The 24,181-nt window shown below is 43.5% G+C and overlaps 1 protein-coding gene and 1 long non-coding RNA gene across 6 annotated transcripts in view; one reads left to right on the top strand and one right to left on the bottom strand.

Annotated features, from left to right (window-relative positions):
• Positions 1–759, bottom strand: part of LOC125484529 — a 7,414-nt gene extending 6,655 nt beyond the window's left edge. Inside the window, exon 1 of one of the 2 annotated variants that reach the window (XR_007263354.1) lies at positions 697–759. This is a non-coding gene — a long non-coding RNA (uncharacterized LOC125484529). Of the gene's footprint in view, positions 1–610 lie in introns of both variants that reach the window. The other variant, XR_007263353.1, reaches the window with a different exon arrangement.
• The window catches only part of ssbp1 (single-stranded DNA binding protein 1), a 48,873-nt gene continuing 25,201 nt past the window's right edge, over positions 510–24,181 (top strand). The window contains exons 1-4 of one of the 4 annotated variants that reach the window (XM_048603654.1): positions 716–813; positions 7,561–7,594; positions 9,519–9,579; positions 10,108–10,248. In XM_048603654.1, coding sequence (XP_048459611.1) covers positions 7,568–7,594; positions 9,519–9,579; positions 10,108–10,248 — 229 coding nt within the window. In that variant the 5' untranslated portion in view covers positions 716–813; positions 7,561–7,567. Of the gene's footprint in view, positions 814–7,560; positions 7,595–9,518; positions 9,580–10,107; positions 10,249–24,181 lie in introns of all 4 variants that reach the window. The other 3 variants (XM_020536068.2, XM_048603652.1, XM_048603653.1) reach the window with 3 other exon arrangements.

The following is a 24,181-nucleotide window of genomic DNA, read 5'->3' as shown; positions in this document are numbered from 1 at the left end:
TACACACCCCCTGTTGTTAGTCACTAACAGTCCCCATTTACAACTATTCACCCTCCCAGCCTGATCGTTAGTAACTCCTTCGTCGGTCCAACTGTCTTTCTCTCTCTTCGGGTTCTATCCTATCGTTTACACCCTACCCTACCCCACCCACTTCCCTATTTTCTGCATATAAACTGACGTTTTCCCAGCCACTATCAGTTCCGAGGAAGGGTTACCGGACCCGAAATGTTAACTCTGTTTTTCCCTTCACAAATACTGCCAGACCTGCTGAGCTTTTCCAGCAACTTTGTTTTTGTTCCATCCTAACTGTCCCCCGTACAACCAAATCCACCGTTCCATCTTCAACCCCTGCGCAACCAGCGCCGTCACATCTACTTCCCTACTAATAATTCAGTCCCACATACAGCACTCCAAAACCCGTGCAAACTACTCCATCCCGCATAAAACCGGCTTACCCTCCCCCACCCCCACCATGTACAATCAGCCCTGCCCCTCAAACTGGATAAACTCCACCATCCCCATAACCCAGCTCCAGCCCCGTTCCCACCCCGCACCTCCAGCTCCGTCTCCCTCTCTCCTTCCTGAACCTCCAGCTCGAACCCCCTCCCACCGTCTCTTGCTGATTGTAAAGAGACTCTTGATGTTCATGCTGGTCAAAGTGATACTGGGGGTTATTATTGAATGCTATTCCCGCACTCTCTCGCACAATCCAAACTGGCAGATTCCGATTCCTTCCCGCCATCTGACCCGGATGCGGAAACACCCTCTTTTTTTGGTGGTGGTTCCGGGGTACAGGCGCTGGTGAGGCACGAGGTGGGTATATATTATGTATTCATCAATTCTTATCAACAAAGTGATAATGTACTCGTATGTCCAGTGTAAACACTGACGTACTTTCACTGTAACAACAGTGAGTATGAGACACTGATGTACTGTCACTAACATTGAATATGCGACAATGTCTCACACTTACAGTACTACTTTACATAGTACGTGTTACAGTGAAAGTATATCACTCTCACACTCACTTAGAATGCATCAGTCTGTGACGCTGTGTCTTACAGTGGCAGTACATTAGTCTTGCATTCACAGTGTGTTATACTTACAGTACATAAATCTGTGACGTTCACTGTGGGTTATAGTTGCAGTATGTTAGGTACAATACATCAGTCTCTCACATTCATAGGGCGGCACGGTGGCTCAGTTATTGGCACTGCTGCCTCACAGCGCCAGGGACCCGGGTTCGATTCCACTATCGGGCGACTGTCTGTGTGGAGTTTGCACGTTCTCCCCATGTCTGCGTGGGTCTCCGATTTCCTCCCACAGTCCGAAGATGTGCAAACTAGCTGGATTGGCCGTGGTAAATTGCCCCCAGTGTTCAGGGATGTGTAGATTAGGAGGATGAGTCAGTGTGGACTTGTTGGGCCGAAGGGTCTGTTTCCACACTGTAGGGATTCTATGATATCTATGACTGTGTGTTACACTGACAGTATGTCAGTCTGCTACGCAGCCTCTGCTACAATGGTGGTGAGTGTGAGATTGTACCGTACCTGCAGTGCAGTGAATGTAATTGATATACAGTGAGTATCAAAGGACAGATGTGCTGTTATTGCAATGCACTGATGATGATTGACATGATGTTGAGGGTGTTGTACTTAAATACATGCAGTGTATGAAACAAGGCAACTGAGCTAGTAGCATAGATTGATATTAGCATACAATGTTGTGGGTATCACGTGGCTGCAAAGGGATTAGGGCTAAGACCTAGATATCTAAGGATACATGTCCTATCAAAAGGGGTTGGGTTGCCTTGTTAGTAAGAAATGAAGTTAAATTGATAATAAGTGAAGTAGAGTTGGAAGGCATAGAATCTTTGTGGGTAGAGTTGAGGAATCACAAAGTAGAAAAGACCCTGATGGGAGTTATATACAGCCCTCCTAGCAATAGTCAGGATTTGGGGTAGAAAATAAACTGGGAGATAGAAAAGGCATGTGAGAAAGCGTGGGGGATTTCAATGTGCAGGTCTGCGAAAATCAGGTTGATAGCAGATCTCAAGAAAAGGATTTCATGGAATGCCTACAAGACAATTTTTTGGGGCAGCCCGCTACAGAACAGGCAGTTCTGGATTTGGTGATGTGATCTTAAGGTGAAGCAACCTCTAGAGGGAGTTGACCATAATTTCATAGAATTCACCTTGCAGTTTGAGAGTGAGAAGCTGGATTTTTTTATTAATTATTCATGAGATGACGGTGTTGCTGGATTTAATGGCCAGCATTTATTGCCCATCCCTAGTTGCCTAGAAGGCAGTTGAGAGTCAATCACATTGCTGTGGGTCTGGAATTACATCTGCCAGATGAGGTAAGGATTGCAGTTTCCTTCCCTAACAGACATTAATGAACCAGATGCGTTTTTCTGACAATGAACAATGGTCATCATTTGACTCTTAATTCAAGACTTTTATTGAATTCAAATTCCACCATATGCCGTGGCAGGATTCGAACCCAGGACCCCCAGAATATTACCTGGATCTTTGGATTAACAGTCCAGCCATAATGCCGTGAGGCCATCGCTTCAGATGTAACTTGTGACAATTGAGGAAAGGTAGCAATAAGGACATCAGGCATGAGCTGGCCAGAGTTGATTAGATGGGGAGCGTAGCAGAGCTGATGGTGGAGCAGCAATGCTAAGGGTTTCTGGGGGTAATTTGGGAGGCACAGCAGAAATCCATCCCAAGGAAGGAGAAACAAACTACGGGGAAGAAGACGAGGCAACTATGACTGAAGAGGGAAGTCAGAAACAGCAAAAGAAAAAGCATTCAATGTTGTGAAGATTAGTGGGAAGCCTTTAAAACCCAGCAGAGAATAACTTGAAGCAATAAGAAGTGAGAAATGAAATATGAGAGTAATTAGCTAGCTAGTAGTACAAAAGAAGATTGCAAGATTATTTTTAGATATCTAAAAGATAAGGGAGTGTCAAGAGTGGACATTGGACCACTGGAAAATGAGGCTGCAGAAGTAGTATGGGGAACAAAAAAAATGGTGGAACTGAATAGGTATATTGCATCAGTTTTCACAGTGGAAGACACCATCAGCATACCAGAACTTCAAGAGAGTCAAGGAGTTGAGGTGAGTGTAGTAGCCATCACTGAGGAGTAGGTGCTGGGGAAGCTGAATGGTCAGAAAGTGGATAAATCACGTGGACCAGAAGGACTACACCTGAGTTCTGAACGAGATATCTGAGTAGATTGTTGAGGCAATGGTGGTGATCTTTCAGGAATCACTGGAGTCAGGGAGGGTCCCAGAGCTCTGGAAAATGGCTAATGTAAAACCTTGTTTGAGAAGTGAGGGAGACGGAAGACAGGACTACGGGCCGTTTATCCTGACCTCGGTCATTGGTAAGATTTTAGAGCCCATTATTAAGGATGAGGTTGAAGAGTTTGCACATTCTCCCCGTGTCTGTGTGGGTTTCCTCCAGGTGCTCCAGTTTCCTCCCACAGTCCAAAGATGTGCAGGGTAGGTTGATTGGCCATGCTAAATTGCCCATAGTACCCAGGGATGTTTAGGTTAAGTGGGTTAGACATGGGAAATCAGGGGTAAGGGAATGGATCTAGGTGGGATGTTCTTCAGAGGGGCGGCGTGGACTTGTTGGGCCGAATGGTCTGTTTCCACACTGTAAGGATTCTATGTTTGAGAACTTGGATCAGCACACCTTCGTCAAGGGGAGGTCATGCCTAATAAATCGTTAGAATTCTTCCAGGTGGTAATGAGTAAGTGAGACAAAGGAGAGCCGTGGACATGATCTATTTGGATTTCCTATAGGCCTTTAACAGGAGGCTGCTAAACAGAGATGTGCCCATGGTGTTAGGAGCAGTGTACTGGCATGGATAGAGGATAGGCTGACTGGCAGAAGAGTAAGGATAAAGGGGTCTTTTTCAGGATGACAACTGGTGACTAGTGAAGTTCTGCAAAGGTCCATTTTGGGACCACAAGAATTTACATTCTACATTAACTATCTAGATGAAGGAACTGAGGGCATTGTTGCTAAATTGGAGGAGGTGATGTACTGTCATTTTAACAGTGAGTGTGAGAGACTGATGTAACTAACTCAATGAGCGTCATAGACTGACATTCTGTCACTGCAACACAGTAAGCATCAGTGATTGATGCATAGTATGAGAGACTGATGTACTGTAACTGTAAAACACAGTGAATATTATAGTTTCCCCAAAGCCTATCCACCATCTAGCGGTAGCAGCAGTGTGTTCTATCTACAAGATGCACTACAGGCATTCACCAAAGATCTTTAGACAACACCTTCCAAACCCACAACCTCTGCCATATAGAAGGGCAAGGGCAGCAAATACATTGGAACACCGCCACCTGCAAGTTCCCCTCCAAGACATTCACAATGCTGACCAGGAAATATATCACCCATTCCTTCACTGTCACTGAATCAAAATCTTGGAATTGTTTCCCTAAGGGCATTGTAGGTCAACCTACATCAAATGGCCTGCAGATCAAGAAGGCACTCACTTCTCAAGGGCAATGAGGGACCGGCAATAAACGCTGATCCAGCCTGTGTCACCTAAGTCCCATGAGTGAGAAGAAAAATTCCCCCTAAATAACCTTCTTCATTCTCCTGACAGCCCCTGTACAACCAGCTCCATCCTCACATAGCCCTGTACAACCAGCTCTGTTCACCTCCCTCTGTTCTCCTTGGAGCAAAGGAGATTGAGGGGAGAGTCTTTGGAGTTTACGAGATAATGACAGGTTTAGGTAACATAACAATAAGAAATGGTAGTGTTGCATCAGCTGATTGTACATTAACTTGTCAGTACAGAATTCAAAGTCTCTGGTAAGAGATGCTGGGACAATGTAAGAAGTGAGCTTTATTTTACAGAGAGTGGCAATGTCCTGGAATTTTTTTGCCTGCCAGCATAGTGGAGGGGAAAAAAAATTAATAATTCAACAAGGAATTTGAATAGGGTCTTCAGTGAATTTACATCACAGAGTTGCAGAGAATGACTGGAGGAGTGGAATTGGATTGCACTGTGCAGGGATTGCTCAAGTTCTGAAGAAGAGTTACAGGAGCTGAAGCATTAACTCTGCTTTCCCTCCACAGATGCTGCCAGGTTCGCTGAGTTTCTCCAGCAGTTTCTGGTTTTGTTGCTCTACAGGGAGCTAGTATGGAAGTGATAGGCTTAATGACCTCCTCAGCACCAAGAATGATTGTGTCAGTGTGTTGTAAGGTTGTAATACATTTAGAATGTTAGTGTCATAGCCTGGCGTGAGTAGTGCCCTCAGATTGGTTTGAGCTGAGACTTACTCTAACCTTATATGTAGGCTGCCTTTTTAAAAATGATCAGCAGTTCAGCTTTATGTTTTAATCCAGGAACAAGTTTAGCATATTTCACAACTATTCTGAAAGATGTTGAATCCAAAAGTGAGAAACCTATTTGCTAAAATACAAATGTGCAGATTTAAAATAAATAAATTTACTTAAATATAAAGATAAAAGTAAAACCAGTTTCTCCTATTCTTGCCGGCCTGGTTTGCTTGCAGATTCACTTTCTAGATTGAAAGGTTTGAAAACTTGAAATCAGCTTCAGCCAGCTATGATGGCTTCTGTCATTGAATAGTTTGAGGTTGCTTCTACAGGTGGGCTGAGGAGAAAATCTAGGAAAGTTGGACGCTGCTTTGTTTCACTTTTGCAGCTCTGCAGACTATTGTTCTTGATACAAAAACAGAAATTGCTGGAGAATCTCAGCAGGTCTGGCAGCATATATAGTGAGAAAACAGAGCTGGAAAATGTTCACCGGCTCAAGATTTTAACTCTGTTTTCTTCTCACAGATGGTGCCAGATCTGCAGATCTCCATCATGCACAGTTCTTTGTTTAATTTTTTTTTAGTGATGTTGTACTGCAGTGGTTTGTTCTGGAAGCCTCTGTCTGTCTCCCTATTGAGAAGCTGTTGGTGTTTCAAAATCTCTGTCCCATATGCGCACAGTGTTCAGCTGGTTCTCCTCAAAATGGCTGTTTTTCCAGCCACCTTTATCACAATAAAACAATATTGTCACATTAATTTTGAATTATTGCTCCATAAAGGTAAGTCAGTTCATAGAACTGAAATATATCATAGAATTCCTACAGTGAGGAAAGTGGCTACGTAGCCCATGGAGTCTGCACCGAGACTCCAAAGAGCATCCCACCCATACCCAGCTCCAACTCTATCCCCATAATCCCACATTTGTCATGGAGAGCCTGCTCGTCCCTGGACACTACGGGGCAATTTACCATTACCAACCCACCTAACCTGAACATCTTTGGACTGTGGGAGGAAATCGGAGCATCCAGCGGGAATTCATGCAGACACTGAGAGAGCAGCCACCCAAGGCTGGAATCAAACTTGGGTGAGGCAACAGTGCTAACCACTGAGCCACCCTGCCACCCCCTTTTCCTTTAAATCAAAGTCAACACAGGAGCTAATGCAAATATCCTACCTGTTAGTTGCAGTGGATTTCCACATGATGTCCCTCCTGTCTTCTGTTAACCACTGCTGAAGGTTTTTTGTTTCACACTTTTGAGAGATCAGTGGATAGCCCTGGAAGTCTTGAATTATTTAATAACCCTTTGTGATTGATTCTTAAGATAGTTTGAGTGGCTGAAATTGAATCCATAAGAGAAGTCATGTTGCTTTAAGGGGGCATTGTAAGGCTCCCTGTGTCCATTTAAAGACAGATCACAAAATATGTGTCATTATAACTAAACCATCATCTTTGTTCATGATGAATCCTGGTTCAATTAGAGCTTACTTGAACATTTTACACTGTGGAAGTTGTAGGGGGTCTTTTTGAACTCTAAAAGACACACCTCGAGGACGAGAGTCTTGCTTCAACAGTAGCACTTCTTTATTAAAGCTTGCAATCGATTACAGCAGGGAGAGCTCCAAGACACAGTCACACAGGACGGTCAGGGAGGCTCTGAACTTGTCGGACGATCCCCAACTTTTTATGGCTTTACAAAGCATGAGTAATTTCTAACTATGTCATCGCCGGTCATGTGTCTGTCTCTATCTTTGTTCCCCATCTGTCTGTTTTTCTGACCCTTGATCCTGATGTGGCCTAATGTTATTATGTTATCAGGTTAACATGGTTAAAGATCTACCTCCTTCGTTAATCATGTCAGTGTTCCTATTTTGTTTGCTAACAAGGGGCATTGTTTTCATGCGAGATAGAGTGCCGTTACGTGCTTGTGGATATCAACTTCCCTGTTATTTCGTTATACTTGTACAATGATCTTATTGCTATGTCAGCCCAAGTAACTGTACTATCTTGGTCTCGTGGTTTGTAATTTATGTAACAAAATGCTGATGAGTTTGTTTGGGCCTATTTAGCTGTCTTCTTGCTTATTCATTTTGATGTTGCCTCTATCTCTTCCCTGGTATGGCCTAAGATACATACGGGTTTGTGTATAATATCATGAAGGCTTAGGGTTACATAATGGTAGGGGGTGTTCCTTCAGAAGTGTGTCTTAACAATGTGCCTTCTTTAAAACCTCTTCAGGGACAAGATGATGTTAAGAAGATCTATCTTCAAAGTGAGTTCACTGTTTAATTATTTATTCAGTACGAATTTGGGTTCTTTGGGTTTGATTGTGCCACATAGTTTGGATCAAAGCCAGTCCTTCTGATCATTTGTTTGCGTCTCGGCACAGTGGACAGACTGTATTGATTAGCCCATCAGCTGAGGTGACAGTGAGGGTTCCGTAGAACCCCTACAGTGTGGAAACAGGCCCTTCGGCCCAACAAGTCCACACCAGAGCATTCCGCCCAGACCTATCCCCCTATAACCCACCTAATCTACACGTCCCTGAACACTATGGGCAATTTAGCATGGCCAATCCACCTAGCCTGCACATCTTTGGACTGTGGGAGGAAACCAGAGCACCCGGAGGAAACCAACGCAGACACTGGGAGAATGTGCAAACTCCACACAGACAATCACCTGAGGGTGGAATCGAACCCGGGTCCCTGGCGCTGTGAGGCAGCAGTGCTAATCACTGAGCAACCATGCTGCCCCACGGTTATTGAAGGCAGTTCTTTGAACATGCAGTATATCGACTCAATAAAGTGCCACATTATAAACTTGCTGGAACAATTGAAGCCTATGCAGTGATTAGGAATTAGCCCAAGCAACTAAAATGAGAGAAATATGAAGGCTGTGGGAAAGGGCAGGTGGATGTGAATATCTGAGTTGCTCCTGCATACAGACAGCATGGATGGATTGAACAGCCTCCTTCCATACTATAACCATTCTTATAAGTTTAGGTAACGGCCTGTCAGTGCGGCATTTTAAACCTTTATGTAGGATTACAAAATGAAATGGTCCTCCTCACTGGGAATTAAGTCCCATTATTTCCAGAGTTGTTGCAAAAGTTACAATTTCATCAAACTATACAAAATTTCCCTGATGTACTTCTCCATTTAAACACAGGCAAACTAAAAACATGGACCAGGTCTCTGTGCTTCACAAAAGTTTCTTTAAATAAAAGTAAACAGATTCTAACTGTAGGTAAACAACAATGAACTATTGTACAATAACTCTACTAGTCAAAACTCTAAACCTCTTAAAACTCCCCAGTCACACACAAAAGTCAGACCAAAAAGCTTTGGTATTATGAGTGGAGGGGTTAACCTGGGAAGGCAGTTCAACGGCCCTGTCTGCAGGGTTCACTGAAATGATCCTTTTGCTTGCCAAGGCTTACTGCTCATTGGTCTCTCTTTTCCAGGTACTTTCATATGCTTGCATGAGGCAGAAAGCCACTGGTTCACAAATTATATAGTCTCAGACTTTCTGTTTAAAATCAACAGCTCACAGAAACATGAAGGAAAAAGAACTGGCTTTATTCAATCTTCAGATATTTTCTACCGCAGAGAGACAGACAACAACTCCCCTTCTGGAGGTCCAAAGACTTTTACAAAATAATTCACACTGCTAAGCTGTTCAGCTTTGCAGGAGCCAATCACTAAGTTGTCGGCAGATACAACTGGTCACGACTCCACAAACCAACAAGGTATTGTTGCCGACTGAATCACATTTTATACAAGCCCCTGGTGTCAGCCCATCTGCAACCTCTCCCACTGATTGAACAAAGCAGCAGGGTAACCAGCACTTAACAATGAATTTCAGTAATTTGCTTTTAAAAACTGCAGCAATCCCTTTACATTCCTTGATTTTCATATTTCAGTGCACTATCAAAAATACAGAAAAGTAAAAAGTTATGATCTTTTCCACCATTTGGTGAGGTCAGTCTGTTTTCCTCGGTCAGGATAGGTTAGTCTGAGTGTATGATATTATACAGCTCTGTTAGACCACCTGTTCGGGATAAGACTGGTTGGTCTCTCCACCTGTTCAGGATTAGGCTGGTCTGTTTGGGATTAGACTAGTTGGTCTGACCGCTTGTTCAGGACTGGATCTTGACTGTTTGACCCTACATGATGGTTATGTTGATATTCCTTCAGGTAATCCATCAGCAAGTGCAACATCAGGTCACTGATGCCTCTTCTCTTATATTGGAGAGATGTGAGTACGCTGACTGATTTTCTTTGCTCAATGTTTAATCTGCATTCAGACCAGCTTCCACCAGCCTCTCCCTCCTCCCATTCCCCCACACTGCCTCTCTCTCCCACCCCATTCTAGCTTCACCCTCTCCGCTTGGTAATACAGAATGTGCTTACCATTGAAGTAAGAGACCTGTTATCCATCTTCTACCTGTCAGGACAGAATCGTAAGAATACCAAATCTCAAAAGGGAGCAACTATTCCAGCTGCTCAAGAAATGGGTACTGTTGGCTGGCAACACGCTTCAGATTGAGCTTTTGCCGTGCACAATGCACCAAGCAACTATAATCCCTATTAAAATTTAACAAAAACGCAATGCCTTGGGTGAGGGTCCATTTAACACTGCTTGAGTATGTCCTCTTTCCCCTCCTGTTCAATGTTATTCTTATTCAGCTGCAATCCGATGCTTTGTGAAGATATTACCAAGTGGTTTCTGGTGCAGACTGGATTACTTAGAGTGTTGGTATTCTGCATGTTTCTTTCTCTCCAGCTCTGAACCGGGTCCAGCTGCTCGGCAGGGTTGGGCAGGACCCTGTGATGCGACAGGTGGATGGCAAGAATCCGGTGACAATTTTCTCCTTGGCGACCAATGAAATGTGGCGGTCAGGGGACAGTGATACATTTACATCAGGTAATGGTACTAGACAGCAAAGACTTAACACTGCTGTTCGAATATTTGCTGCTGAGAAGTTGTTTGAAGTTTTATTTATTTCTGTGCTGTGAGCATCTCTAACTTGTTGTTAAGTCATCAACTGCCCTTGAGATGATACTACAGTGAGTTTCAGGTGTCCATCTTGTGAATCTCAGTGCCCAGCCATCATAACATGACAGTGGACTGGACTTGTCAAAGTATCAGAAAAATATTATCGTCTTAGGACACACTTTCCTCCACAGTGTCTGATGTCCCATTTGCAAGTTACCTTCATCTTTCTGGATTAGTAATTTCAGTTATAAGTGATTCTATGAATGTGCTCATGTCAATACTTCAGATCAGAATTAAGTTCTTGCATCACAGATTGAATTCCGGTGCATTAGTTTACAAAAGAAGTGTACATTCACAGGATCTGGGCAATGCTGGTGTGGTTTGCATTTATTGCCCAGTCCTATTTGCCCAGAGGGCAGTTAAGAGTCAACCACATTGATGTCACATGTCAACCAGACCAAGTAATGATGGCAGTTTCTTTCCCTAAAGGACATTAGTAAACCAGGTAAGTTGTTTTTTCTGGCAATCAACAATAGTTTAAAGTTTTTGAGAAGCTTTGTAGCTTGGGTTGTGGATAAGGTTGTAGACTTGCTCATCGAGCTGGTGCGTTTGGTTGCAAATGTCTCATCACCCTGCTAGGTAACACCGTCAGTGCACCTCCGGTGAAGCGTTGGTGTTCTGTCCCGCTTGTGGTTTATATGCCTCGGTTTACTGGGGTGGTTGGCATTACTTTGGGTTCTGTTTTTCAGTGGTTTGTATATCGGGTCTAGTTCAGTGTGTTTGTTGATGGAGTTCCAGTTAGATTGCCAGGCCTCCAGGAATTCGCTGGCATGTCTCTGTTTGGCTTGTGCTATTATGGATGTGTAGTCCCAGTAGAAGTTGTGTCCTTCTTTGTCTGTATTTATTGAGACCAGTGAGAATTGGTTGTGTCTCTTGGTTGCTAGTTGGTGTTTGTGTATCGTTATTGTCAGTTTGCTTCCAGTTTGGCTATGTAATGTTTTTCACAGTCCTTGCATGGTATTTTGTATATTATGTTAGTTTTATTGATTGTGAGCATGGGATCCTTTGTGTTCGTCAGTAGCTGTCGCAGTGTGGTTGTTGGCCTTTGGGCTACCCTGATACCTAGAGATCTGAATAGTCTTGTGGTCATCTCTGATGTACGGTAAGGTGACTAATGTGTCTGGCCATATTCTGTCTTCTTGTTGTGGTCTGTCGCGAAGGTAACGGTGGATTGTGCTTTTTGGGTATCCATTCCTTTTAAAAACTCCATATAAGTGCTCCTGTTCTGCCTTGTGCAGTTCTGGATGGCTACAGTGTGTTGTGGCCTGTTCGAATAATGTCCTGATGCAGTTCCGCTGATGGGTGTTGGCATGGTTGCTGGATTAGTTAAGTATCTGTTACTTAATAAACTTGCTTCACAAGCAAGTCAACAACCTAATCAACAATAGTTCCATGGTCACCATTAGACCGTTAATTACAGATTTTTACTGAATTAAATTCCACTATCTGTCATGGTGGGCTTTTAAACTGAGTTCCCAGGGTGGTGAAGAAGGCATATGGGATGTTTTCCTTCATTAGGTGAGACATAGAATATTGGAGCAAGGAAGTCTTGTCACAACTGTATGAAACATTGGTCAGTTCACAGAACTGGGGTCGCTGTGTTATTGGAAGGACATGATTGCACTGCAGAGGGTGCAGAGGAGTTATGAGAAGAGATTGGATAGGCTGGGTTTATTTTCCTTGAAGCAGAGGAGGCTGATTGGGGGATCTGATTGAGATATATAAAATTATGAGGCATAGACAGAGTGGATTGTGAGAATCTCTTCCCCATGTCTAAGACCAGAGTGTACAAATTTAAGGTGAGGAGTAAATGGTTTAGAGGAGATCTGAGTAAGTAAATTTTTCGCCTACAGGCTGGGAGTTGTATATGGAAGATGCTGCCTGAGAGAGTGGTGGAGGCAGATACTCTTGCAACATATAAGAGGCATATGGATGAGTACTTAAAGTGCAGGCTCTGGACCAAGTGCAGGTAAATGGGATTAGAGGTTTTGGTGTTTATTGGTCGGCGTAGACACGGTGGGCCAGGCGGCCTGTTTCTGTGTTGTTTTAATGGAATTAAAAAAATCTAATCAAATGACGATTGTCATTAAAATGCCACCTCATTCACTAGTCCCCTTTAGGGAAGTATATCCCTGACCTGTATGTGGCCTTGCTAGCAATGAGCGCTTCCCATAAACAAATTTAAAACACAGGAGTTGTAATCTCACGTATGCTACATAGCTACAGTGCTGTTTGTGCCATAGGGATTACAGCGCAATTTAAGAATCCCCAAACCATGAACTGACTATAAAAAGAGGAGGTGCTGGAGGTCTTAAAACGTAAAAAGGGTGATAAATCCCTGGGACTTGATCATGTGCATCTCAAGCCATTGTGGGAAGCTAAGGAAGAAATTGCGGGGCTTCGAGCAGAGATATTTATTTCATCAACCGCCATGAGTGAGGTGCCTGAAGACTGGAGGATGACTAATGTTGTGTCATTATTTAAGAAAGGCTGCAAAGAAAAGCCAGGGAACTACAGACTGGTGAGCTTAATATCAGTAATGCAGGGGGTCTTACAGATAAGGCTGATGTACTCAGGGCATGTTAAGAACTTGGGATTGGGAATTCATAGCTATTACAGAAACTTGGCTGAGAGATGGACAAGACTGGCAGCTCAATATTCCAGATTGGGAATCGGGAAAGGAGGCAAGAAAGGAAGGGGGCGGTGGTGATTTTGATTAAGGAATACGTTACTGCTGCAACTAGAGAAGATATTTCTGAAAAATCGTCCTCTGAAAATGTATGGGTAGAAATAAGAAAGGGAAGATCACCTTGATGGGTTGTATTATAGGCCCCCCAGTACTCAGTGGAAGATTGAGAAAAAAAATGTAGGGATTTATGTAAGAATAATAAGGTTGTAATAATGGAGGATTTTAATTTTCCAAACATTGACTGGGATTACCGTAGTGTTAAAGGTTTGCATGGTGAAGAACTTGTCAAATGTGTTCAAGAAAATTTTCTTTATCAATATGTGGATGCTCCTACAAGAGAAGGAGCAAAACTAGACCTTTTGGGCAATAAGTCAGGGTAGGTGACTGAAGTAAAAGCAGGCGAACACTTTGGTCTGGCGATTATAATTCTATTAGTTTCAAAATGGTTATAAAAAAGGATAAGCCTTCTGTAAAGGTTAAAGTTTTTAATTGAAGTAAGGCAAATTTTAATGGTATGAGACAAGAACTTTCAAAAGTTGATTGGAGTAGACTGTTTGCAGGTAAAAGGCCATCTGACAAGTAGGAAACATTCAAGAGTGTGATGACGAGAGTTCAGAGGCATTATGTTCCTGTTAGAGTGAATGGTAAGGCTGGTAACATTAACGAACAACAGATGAATAAAGATACTGAGGCTATAGTCATGAATAGAAGAGAATCTTATTTTAGATATAGACAACTTGGTTCAATTGAACGTCTTAATCAATATAAAGAGTGTAGGGGCATTCGTAGGAAAGAAATCAGGAAAGCAGATAGGGATTATTGGAGAGCATTGGCAGATAATGTTAAGAATAATCCAAAGAGATTCTACAAATACATAACAGCAAAAGGGTAACTAGAGAGAGGATAGGGCCTCTGAAAAGATCAAGGAGGTCTTCCTTGTGTTGAACCCTAGGCATGGGAGAGATACTAAATGAATATTTCACATCAGTTTTCACTGTAGAGAAAGAAATGGAGCCTAGAGAATGCAGAGAAATAAACTTCAATGTTTTAAAAACAGTTCACATTACTTTTCTGGAAGTTTGGGAGGTCTTAGAGAATATAAAGGTGGATAAATCTCCGGGACCTGATCTAATGTATCCCAGAACATTGTGGGAAATAATGCAGGAAATTGCAAGACCTCCCCTTGCAGAAATATTTGCATCATCCATAACTGCGGATGAGGTGCCTCATGGCTGGAGGGTGGATGTTGTACCATTGTTTAAGAAGGGAGTGAATCCGAGATGTCCTGCTACCTGGGAGGCATTCTAGCCTGGGTGAGGTACCCGGATTCGGTCGGGGCACACTTCAAACTGCGATCAGGTCTTGGGCAGGTGCAAGCCTTGCCCTGACCGAGTTTGAACAACTTACGAACATGGGAAGTGGTCTGTTTTCCAAAGGGAGTGAATCCGAGACATCCTGCTCCTGGGAGGCTTCTTAGCCCGGGTGAGGTACCCAGATTTGGTCGGGACCAACTTCAAGTTGTGCCCCAGTCTCGGGCAGGGTGCGTGCCTTGCTCCAACCGAGTTTGCGTGGGTTTCCTCCGGGTGCTCCGGTTTCCTCCCACAGTCCAAAGATGTGCAGGTTAGGTGGATTGGCTTGATGGGCCGAATGGCCTGCTTCTACACTGTAAGGATTCTATTGAAAAGGTTGTAAGGAGAAACCAGGGAAACTGTAGACCTGTAAGTGTGACTTCAGTCGTGGGTAAATTATTGGAGGTGATTATAAAAGATAGGATTTATGGACATTTTGAGAGGCAGAAATTAATCAGGGATAGTCAGCATGGTTTAGAATGAGGAAAATTGTGTCTCACAAGCTTGATTGTGTGTTTTTTAAGGAAGTTACTAAAAAGATTGATGAGGGCAGAGCAGCAGACGTTGTTTATTTGGATTTCAGTAAAGCCTTTGACAAGGTTCCACATGATACATAATTGACTTAACTGCAGGAGACAGACTGATGGTAGAGGATTGCTTTTCGGACTGGAGGCCTGTCGCCAGTGTGTACCGCAGGGATCCGTTATGGATCCCCTTTTGTTTGTCATTTATGTAAATGATTTGGATGAGAATATAGAAGGCATGGTTAGTAAGTTTGCAGATGACACCAAAATTGATGGCATAGTAGATAGTGCAGAAGATTTTCTTAGATTACAAAGGGATCATGATCAAATGGGTCAATGGGTGAAAAATGGCAGAGTTCAATCTGGATAAACACGAGCTATTCTATTTTGGTACAAAAAGCAAGGGTATGGCTTACACACTTAATGGTAGGGCCTTGAGTGGTGTTGTAGAACAGGGGAACCTAGGGGTGTGGGTACATAATTCTTTGAAGTTTGCATCACATATGGACAGGGTGATTAAAAAGGCATTTGGCACGCTTGCCTTCATTGCTTAGTCCTTTGAGTATGGGAGTTGGGAAATCACGTTGAGGCTGTACAGGACGTTGGTGAAGCCTTTTCTGGAATATTGTGTCCAGTTCTGGTTGCCCAGTTATAGGAAGAATATTATTAAGCGGGAGAGGGTTTAGACGAGATTTATCAGGATGTCGCCAGGTGTGGAAGGTTTGAGTTGTAAAGAAAGGCTGGATAGGCTGGGACTTCTTTCATTGGATAGTAGGAAGTTGAGAAGCGGCCTGATAGAAGTTTATAAAATAATGAGGAGTATAAATAGAGTTAATGGTAGTTGTTTTTTCCCTAGGATGAGGGATTTGAAGACCAGGGGGCACATTTTTAAGGTGAAATGAGAGAAATTTAAAAAAGACATGAGAGGCAAATTTTTTACACATGGGGTGGTTCGCCTGTGGAATGAACGTCCTGAGGAAGTGATAGATGTAAGTACAATTACAGTGTTTAAAAGACATTTGATGGGTACATGATTGGGAAAGGTTTGGCGGGATATGGGTCAGGAGGAGACAGGTGGAACCAGTTTAGTTTAGGATTGTATTCAGCATAGACTGGTTGGATCGAAAGGTCTGTTTCCGTACTGTATAAATCTATGACTGTATGAGATTCTGAGAGATAGGATCTATATGCATTTGGAACGACAAGGACTGATTAGGGATAGTCAGCATTCTTGTGTGTGTGGGAAATTGTGTCTCTCAAATTTGGTTGAATTTTTTGAAGAGGTGACTAAGAAGATCGAGTAAGGCAGAACAGTCGACAATGTCTACGTGGACTTTAGCAAGGTCTTCAACAAGGTTCCCTGTGGTAGGACTGGTTGGTAAGGTTAGATCACACGAGATCCAAGGAGATCTTGCCAAGTGGATAGAAAGTTGGCTCGATGGTAGGAGATAGAGGGTTGTTCCAGATGGTTGTGGTTTAGACTGGAGGCCTGTGATTAATGGTGTGCTGCAAGGAACGGTACTGTGTCCATTGCTGTTTATCGTTTATATAAACGATTTGGATAAGAATATGGGAGGCATGGTTTGTATGTTTGCAGATGTCACCAAAATTAGTGATATAGTAGACAGTGAAGAACGTTATCCAAGAGTACAATGTGATCTTCGTCAACTGGGCCAGTGGGTAGAGGATGGCAGATGGAATTTAATCGAGATAAATGCAAGGTGTTACATTCTCGTAAGGCAAACCAGGGCTGGACTTACACAGTTAATGGTAGGGCCCTGAGGAGTGTTGCTGAACAGAGAGTCATTGCGATACATGTACATAGCTCCTTGAAAGTGATGTCACAGGTAGACAGCATGGTGATGAAGGCGTTTGGCATGCTTGCCTTCACCAGCCAGAGCATTGCGTAACAGAGTTGAGACAGCATGATACAGTTGTACAAGACATAGGTAAGGCCACATTTGAAGTGCAACGTACAATTTTGTTCGCCATGCTTTAGGAAGAATGTTATTAAACTGGAAAGGGTGCAAGAAAGATTAACAGGATTGTTACAAGACTGGAAGGTTTGAGTTATAAGGAGAGGCTAGATAGACTGGGACTTTTCTCCCTGGAGTGTAGGAGGCTGAGGGGTAACCTTTTGGGGTTTATAAAATCAAGAAGGGCTTGATAAGATGAATAGCCAAAGTCTTTTACCTCAGTTAGGAGAGTCCAAAACTAGAGGGCGTAGGCTTCATGTGAGAGGGGAAAGATTCGAAAAGAACCTGAGGGGCAACTTTTTACACCCAGGATGGTGTGTCTATGGAACAAGCTGCTATAGAAAGTGGTAGAGGTGGGTACAATTGCACCTTTTGAAAGACCAAAGAGGGGAGCTCAAGAGAGCTGGTCTCAGCGAACAGTACGAGAGCATCTGACAGGGCACTGCTGAGAAGCGACTGAGGAGGATTCTGGGAGGAGTCGGTTCAGCCACCGGCGACTGCCCAGGAACAAATAAAAGTGAGGCAAGCTATAAAGGAGCGGCTATTTTGAAAAGAACTGCTTTGCAGTGGAAATGCTGCCAGAGGTTCAAATGTGGGCTTTGGTGAATGTTGGGCTTCGATGATCAGCAAGGAGGTAAGGGTAAGGTAAGATTCTGTTGTTTGTCTTAGTGTAAAGGAATAGAGACGGCAGTTAGGGCAGTGATAGATCAGAGAGCAGTCTAGTGTTCCTGCCAACAATGTCTGCAGGAGATGTGACTAGCTGCAGCTCCTCATAGACTGCATTGTTTGGTTGGAGAGGCAGTTGGACACACTGAGGAGCATGCAGCGGGCAGAGAGTGTGATAGACTAGTTACACTGGTCACACTGCAGATTCCGTCAAGTAGGTGAGTGACTGCCAGGAGAGGTTGGCAGATGGTGCAAGAGTCTCCTATGGTTACTCCCCTCTCTAACCAGGTATACCATTTTGGATATTGTTGCAGGGGGGACATTAGCCTCTCAGGGGAGTACAACAGCAGCAGCCAGGCCTGTGGCACCACGACTGGCTCTGCAGTAGAGCAGGGTCAGGCAGAGTCCAAGTGAATGATAATAGTAGGAGACAGGTGTTTCTGTGGCTGAGACTCCAGGATAGAGTGTTGCCTCCCTGGTACCGGGATCAAGGACGTTTCTGAGTGGTTGCATGAAATTCTTAAGGGGGTGGGTGAGCAGCCAGAGAACATTGTACATATTGGTACCAATGATATACACAGGAATAGGGGTGAGATCCTGAAGAGTGATTATAGGGAGTTAGGCAGAAGGTTTAAATACAGGACCTCATGAGTGGTAATTTCGGGACTACTTCCAGTGCCACGTGTTTGCAAGAGTAGGAATAGGAGGATTTGGCAGATGAATGTGTGGCTTGAGAGCTGGTGCAGGGATTCAGATTCTTGGATTATTGGGATCTCTTCTAGGGCAGAGGTAACCTGTACATGAGGGACGGGTTGCATCTGAACTGGAGGGTGACCAATATCCTGGCGGGGAGATTTGCTAGAGCCACTCCGTAGGGTTTAAGCTAGTCTACCAGGTGGGTGAGATCCAAAGTAGTGAGGAGACAAAAGAGAAAGTTGAGGACAGTACAGAGGTTAATGAGAGCAAATTAAATAGTAAAGGCAGTGTTGGTAATGCCAGTACTAGGCAAGAGCACGACAGGAAGCCGGGGACATCTGGGTTAAATTGCATTTATTTCAGTGCAAGACGCCTGACAGGTAAGGCCAATTAACTTGTTATGGATGGGTACATGGAACTGGGATATTTTAGCTATTACAGCTGAGGGAGGGACAGGACTGGCAGCTCAATGTTCTGAGGTACACTAGAAGAGGAAGCAAAGCGGGGGGGGGAAGGTTGCATTTTTGATAAGAGAGAACATCATGGCAGTACTGAGAAGACATTCTTGAGGGATCGTTCACTGAGTCTATATGGGTAGAACTGAGAAATATAAACGGAGAGATAATTTTGATTGCATTGTACTATAGACCCCCCTGTAGTCAGCAAGGGATTGAGGAGCAAATTTATAACAAGATGGCAAATAGTTGCAAGAAGAATAGTTATAATAGTATGGGGTTTTAACTTGCCTGACATTGATTAGGACTGCTATAGTATTAAGTGCTGGGATGGAGAGAAATTTTTTAAGTATGTTGAGGAAGAATTTCTCATCAGTATGTAGATGGCCTTACTTGACCTCCTCTTGGAAAATAATGCAGGGCAAGTGACAGATGTGTTAAAGCACTTTGGGACCTGTGACCATTAGTTTTAAAATAGCTAAGGAAAAGAATAGATATGGACATCAGTAAGGCATTTAACAAGGTTCCTCGTGGTAAACTGGTTAGCCACGTTAGATCACACGGAATACAGGGTGAACTGGTCATTTGGATACAGAACTGGCTCAAAGGTAGAAGACAGAGGGTGGCGGTGGAACGTTGCTTTTCAGACTGGAGTCCTGTGACCAGAGGTGTGCCAGAAGGATCGGTGTTTGGTCCACTGCTTTTTTGGCATTTATATAAATGATTTGGATGTGATTATAGGAAGTATGGTTAGTAAGTTTGCAGATGACATTAAAATTGGAGGTGTAATGGACAGTGAAGAAGGTTACCTCAGAGTATAATGGGATCTTGATCAGATGGGCCAAGGAGTGGCAGATGGAGTTTAATTTATATAAATTTGATGTGCTGCATTTTGGAAAGGCAAATCAGGGCAGGACTTATGCACTTAAAGGTAAGGTCCTGGGAAGTGTTGTCGAACAAAGAGGCCTTGGAGCGCAGGTTCATAGTTCCTTGAAAGTGGAGTCTCAGGAAGATAGGTAGTGAAGAAGGCGTTTGGTATGCTTGCCTTTATTGGTCAGTGCATTGAGTATAGGAGTTGGGAGGTCATCTTACAGATGTACAGGACATTAGTTCGGCCACTTACGGAGTACTGTGCAATTCTGGTCTTCCTACAATGGGAAGGATGTTGTGAAACTAGAAAGGGTTCAGAAAAGATTTATAAGGATGTTGCCAGGGTTGGAGGGCTTGAGCTATAGGGAGAGGCTGAATAGGCTGGGGCTATTTTCCCTGGAGTATTGGAGGCTGAGGTGTGACATTATAAAGGTTTTTAAAATCATGAAGGGCATGGATAGGGTAAATAGACAAGGTCTTTTCCCTGGGGACAGGGAGTTCAAAACTAGAGGACATAGGTTAAATGTGAGAGGAGAAAGATTTAAAAAGGACCTGAGGCGCAACTTTTTCACGCAAAGGGTGTTGTGTGTATGGGATGAGCTGCCAGAGGAAGTGGTGGAGGCTGGTTCGATTACAACATTTAAAATGCATACGGATGGGTATATGAATAGAAGGGGTTTAGAGGGATATGGGCCAAATGCTGGCAAATGGGACTAGATTTATATAGGATATCTGGTCGGTATGGGAGAGTTGGACCGAAGGGTCTGTGTCCATGTTGTATACCTCTGTGACTCTATGACAAGTTAAAGTTCTAAATTGGTCTTAGACAGGAACCCTCAAAATTTGATTGGAGGAGGCTATTTGCAGGCAAAAGGACTTCTAGTAAGTGGGAGGATTTCAAAAGTGAGTTAATGAGGGTTCAGGGTCAGCATGTTCCCCTTAGTGTGAAGGGTAAAGCTGGCAGGAGTAGGGAACCCTGGATGGCTGGAGTTATTGAGGCCTTGGTCTTGAAAAAGGAGGAGGCATATTACATGTGTAGACAGCTGAGATCAAGTGAATTCCTTGAGGAATATAGAGGGTGTCAAGAGTACATTTAAGAGAAATCAGGAGGGCTTAACGGGGACACGTAATGGCATTGGCAGAAAAGGACAAGAAAATCCAGAGATTCAACAAGTAACTGAAGGGCAATAGAGTAACTTGGGAGGGAATAGAGCCTCTTAAAGAACAACAAGGTCATCTATGTGTGGAGCCACAAGAGATGGGTGAGATCCTAAATGAAAATTTCTTGGTAGTATTTACCATGAGAAAGGTATGGGTGCTAGGGAACTTGAGGAAATAAATAGTGATGGCTTGAAGAGTATCCACATAACAGAAGAGGAGGTGCTGGAAGTCTTAAACTGCATTAAGATAGATAAATCCCTAGGACCTGATGAAGTGTATCAGGACTTTGTGGGAGGCTAGGGAGAAAACTGCAGGGCTCCAGCAGAGATATTTGCATTATCAACAGCCACGGGTGAAGTGTACAAAGATTGTAAGGTCGCTAATGTTCTGCCATTATTTAAGAAAGGCTGCAGGGAAATACCTGGGAATTACAAACTGGTGAGCCTAACGTCTATGGTGGGTAAGTTGGTAAAGGGTATTCTGAGAGGCAGGATCTGCAGGCATTTGGAGAGGCAAGGACTCATTTGGGATAGTTGGCATGGCTTTGTACAGTGGAAATCGTGTCTCACAAGTTTGGTTGAGTTTTTTTGAAGGGGTGACCAATAAAGTAGATGTGGAAACACGTTGTCTACATGGGCTTTAGCAAGGCCTTTGACAATGTACCACATGGTAAGTTGTTGAGTAAGGTTAAATCTCATGGGATCCAGGGAGAGCTAGCTAATTGGATGCAAAGTTGGCTTGATGGTAGAAGGCAGAGGGTGGTGGTAGAGTGTTGTTTTTCAGACTGGAGGCCTGTGACCACTGGTGTGCCACAGAGATCGGTGCTGGGTCCGCTGTTAGTAGTCATTTATATAAATGATTTGGATGAGAATTTAGGAGGTGTAGTTAGTACGTTTGCAGATGATACCAAGATTAGTGGTGTAGTTAACGGTGAAGAAGGTTATCTGGGAGCACAGCGAGATCTTGAGGAACTGTGCCAGTGAGTTGAGGAATGGCAGGTGGAGTTTAATTTAGTTAAGTGAAAGGTGTTGTATTTTGGTAAGGTAAACCAGGGCAAGACTTGCAAAGTCAATGGTGGGGCCCTCGGCAGTGTTGTAGAACAAAGAGGTCTAGGGGTACAGGCTCATAGTTCCTTCAAAATGGAGTCACAGGTCGACAAGGCAGTGAAGAAGGCATGCAGCATGCTTGCTTTCGTCGGTCAGACCATTGAGTATAGGAGATGGGACATTTTGTTGCAGCTGTACAAGTTGTTGTTAAAGTCACATTTGGAGTATTGTGTGCAGTTCAGGTTGACCTATTGTAGAAAGGATATTATTAAACTAGAAAGAGTGCAGAAAAGTTTTACTAGGATGATAACTGGGCTGGAAGTTTTGAGTTATAAGGAGTGGTTGGATAGGCTGGGACTTTTTTCCCTGGAGCATAGGAGACTGAGGGGTGATCTTAATAAGGTGTATAAAATCATTGCACACATAGATAAAGTAGATAGCAGACAGCTTTTCCAATGCTAGGGGATCCTGAAAGTAGACGACATTGGTTAAAGGTGAGGGGAGAGATGCAAAAGGGTCCAGAGGAGCAGTTCTTTCACACAGAGGTTGGTGAGTGTTTAAAACAGGCTGCCATAGGTAGTAGTGGAAGCGAGTACAATTTTGTCATTTAAGAAACATTTAGACAGGTACATGGATAGGATAGGAATGGAGGAATATGGACCAAATGCAAGCAAATGGGACTAGTTTAAATTGTGAAAGCTGGGCAAGTTGGGCCGAACAGCATGTTTTCATGCTGTGGACGTTTATGACTGATGCATTTGGACAGGTACACTGATAGAAAACGTTTAGAAGGATATGGACCAAACACAGGCAAATTGAAATAGTTCCATTTAGGAAATCTGGTCAGCGTAGACAAGTTGGACCAAAGAAGGTGTTTCCGTGCTGTATGACTCTATGACTCTAAAACAGGGTATGTGTCTTGGCATCTCAACTAGCTTACAAAAGACTTGGGCTTCAAAATGAGCCATGCTGTTCTAGTGCAGCAAAGTCCTGTTAATAGTGGATGTTACATCCCTGCAAAATTGCACAAATGGCAAACTCCTGAGCAGTCGACATACTTCACAACAGCAGTTAATGAGATAAGTTTCATCTCAGTTGGTGGACAGTTTCCTGATTATAAGAAAAAAATGGGCCGCAATGAACTCTCCCACCTTTAGATGTCAGTATCTCTGGAGAACATGTTCCATTTCTTTAATGTTATTTTACGTGTTTTTCTCCTATTTGGTGGCTACAACAGTGCAGTCTTTTTGTTGTTCAAAACCTGTGTAAGTGAACATTTTGTCTGCAATGGGTGATCACGTACTCAAAGATTTTCACACAGGTAATCCAGTTTGTCATTAAAGGAAGTGCTGATGGGTGGGACGTTGCAGCTACAACACTCGCATCTAGTGGACAATTACTGCCTATTAGTCTAATCTCAATTCACCAAAACAGTAATGGAAGGGGTCTTCAACAGTGTTATCAAGTGGCACTGTATCAACCTAACCACTCAGACTTGGTGTCGGTTTCGCTAGGGTGACAGGAAAATCCTGGAGAAACTCAGCAGGTCTGGCAGTGTCTATGGAGAGAGTAACAAAGTTTCAACTTGACTCTAATTCATCTTCAGAAGTTGATCTATGCCAGTAAAACACAAAAGGGAATGACAGAGGGTATCATAATGCTTCTCACCAGCACTAACTGTGTAGGATTGCATGGAGGGATAACATCACCAAGGAAGAAGTGCTTCACAGAACTGAACAGAATTGGGTACAGGATATCGTGACAGGGAGCAGACCAGACCAGGACTCATGTTTCATCTCCCATACATATGTGCCAGTTGAAGTGGCACCAGCAGATGGCCAAAGAAGTGGGTTTAATGAGGATCTTCAAGAGTGGGACAGCACCATGCCTGGAGCAAAAGTCATTGAGATGGACAGGGACCAGTGATGGAATATGGCAGCTACTGCTTACACGGGACTGGACAATCAAGTCTTAAGTCTCAGCAAGTTAATAGAAGGCCTATTAATGCACGCTAATGATACTGACATTACAATGCATTATTAAAGGCTATCTAAATATTAAAGAATCGTAGGAGGATTACTGCACAGGAGAAGGTCGTTCAGCTCACCTAGTGCCTTGCCCAGGTGTCTTCCCATAATCCTGCATATCCTTCCTTTTCAGATAAAAATCCAATTCCCTTTTGAATTTGCTGTCATCACACTCTCAAACGGGATATTCCAGACCCTAACCACTCGAGTGAACCTGCCTCCACCACACTGTCAGGCAGTACATTCCAGACCCTAATTATGCGAGTGAACCTACCTCCACCATATTCTTAGTACATTCCAGACCCTACCCGTTTGCCATGTGAAAACATTTTTTTTCATGCT

The sequence above is a fragment of the Rhincodon typus genome, chromosome 12 (assembly GCF_021869965.1).
Source record: "Rhincodon typus isolate 14 chromosome 12, sRhiTyp1.1, whole genome shotgun sequence".
Classification (NCBI taxonomy): Eukaryota; Metazoa; Chordata; class Chondrichthyes; order Orectolobiformes; family Rhincodontidae; genus Rhincodon; species Rhincodon typus.
This window is presented reverse-complemented; position numbering and strand designations above follow the sequence as displayed.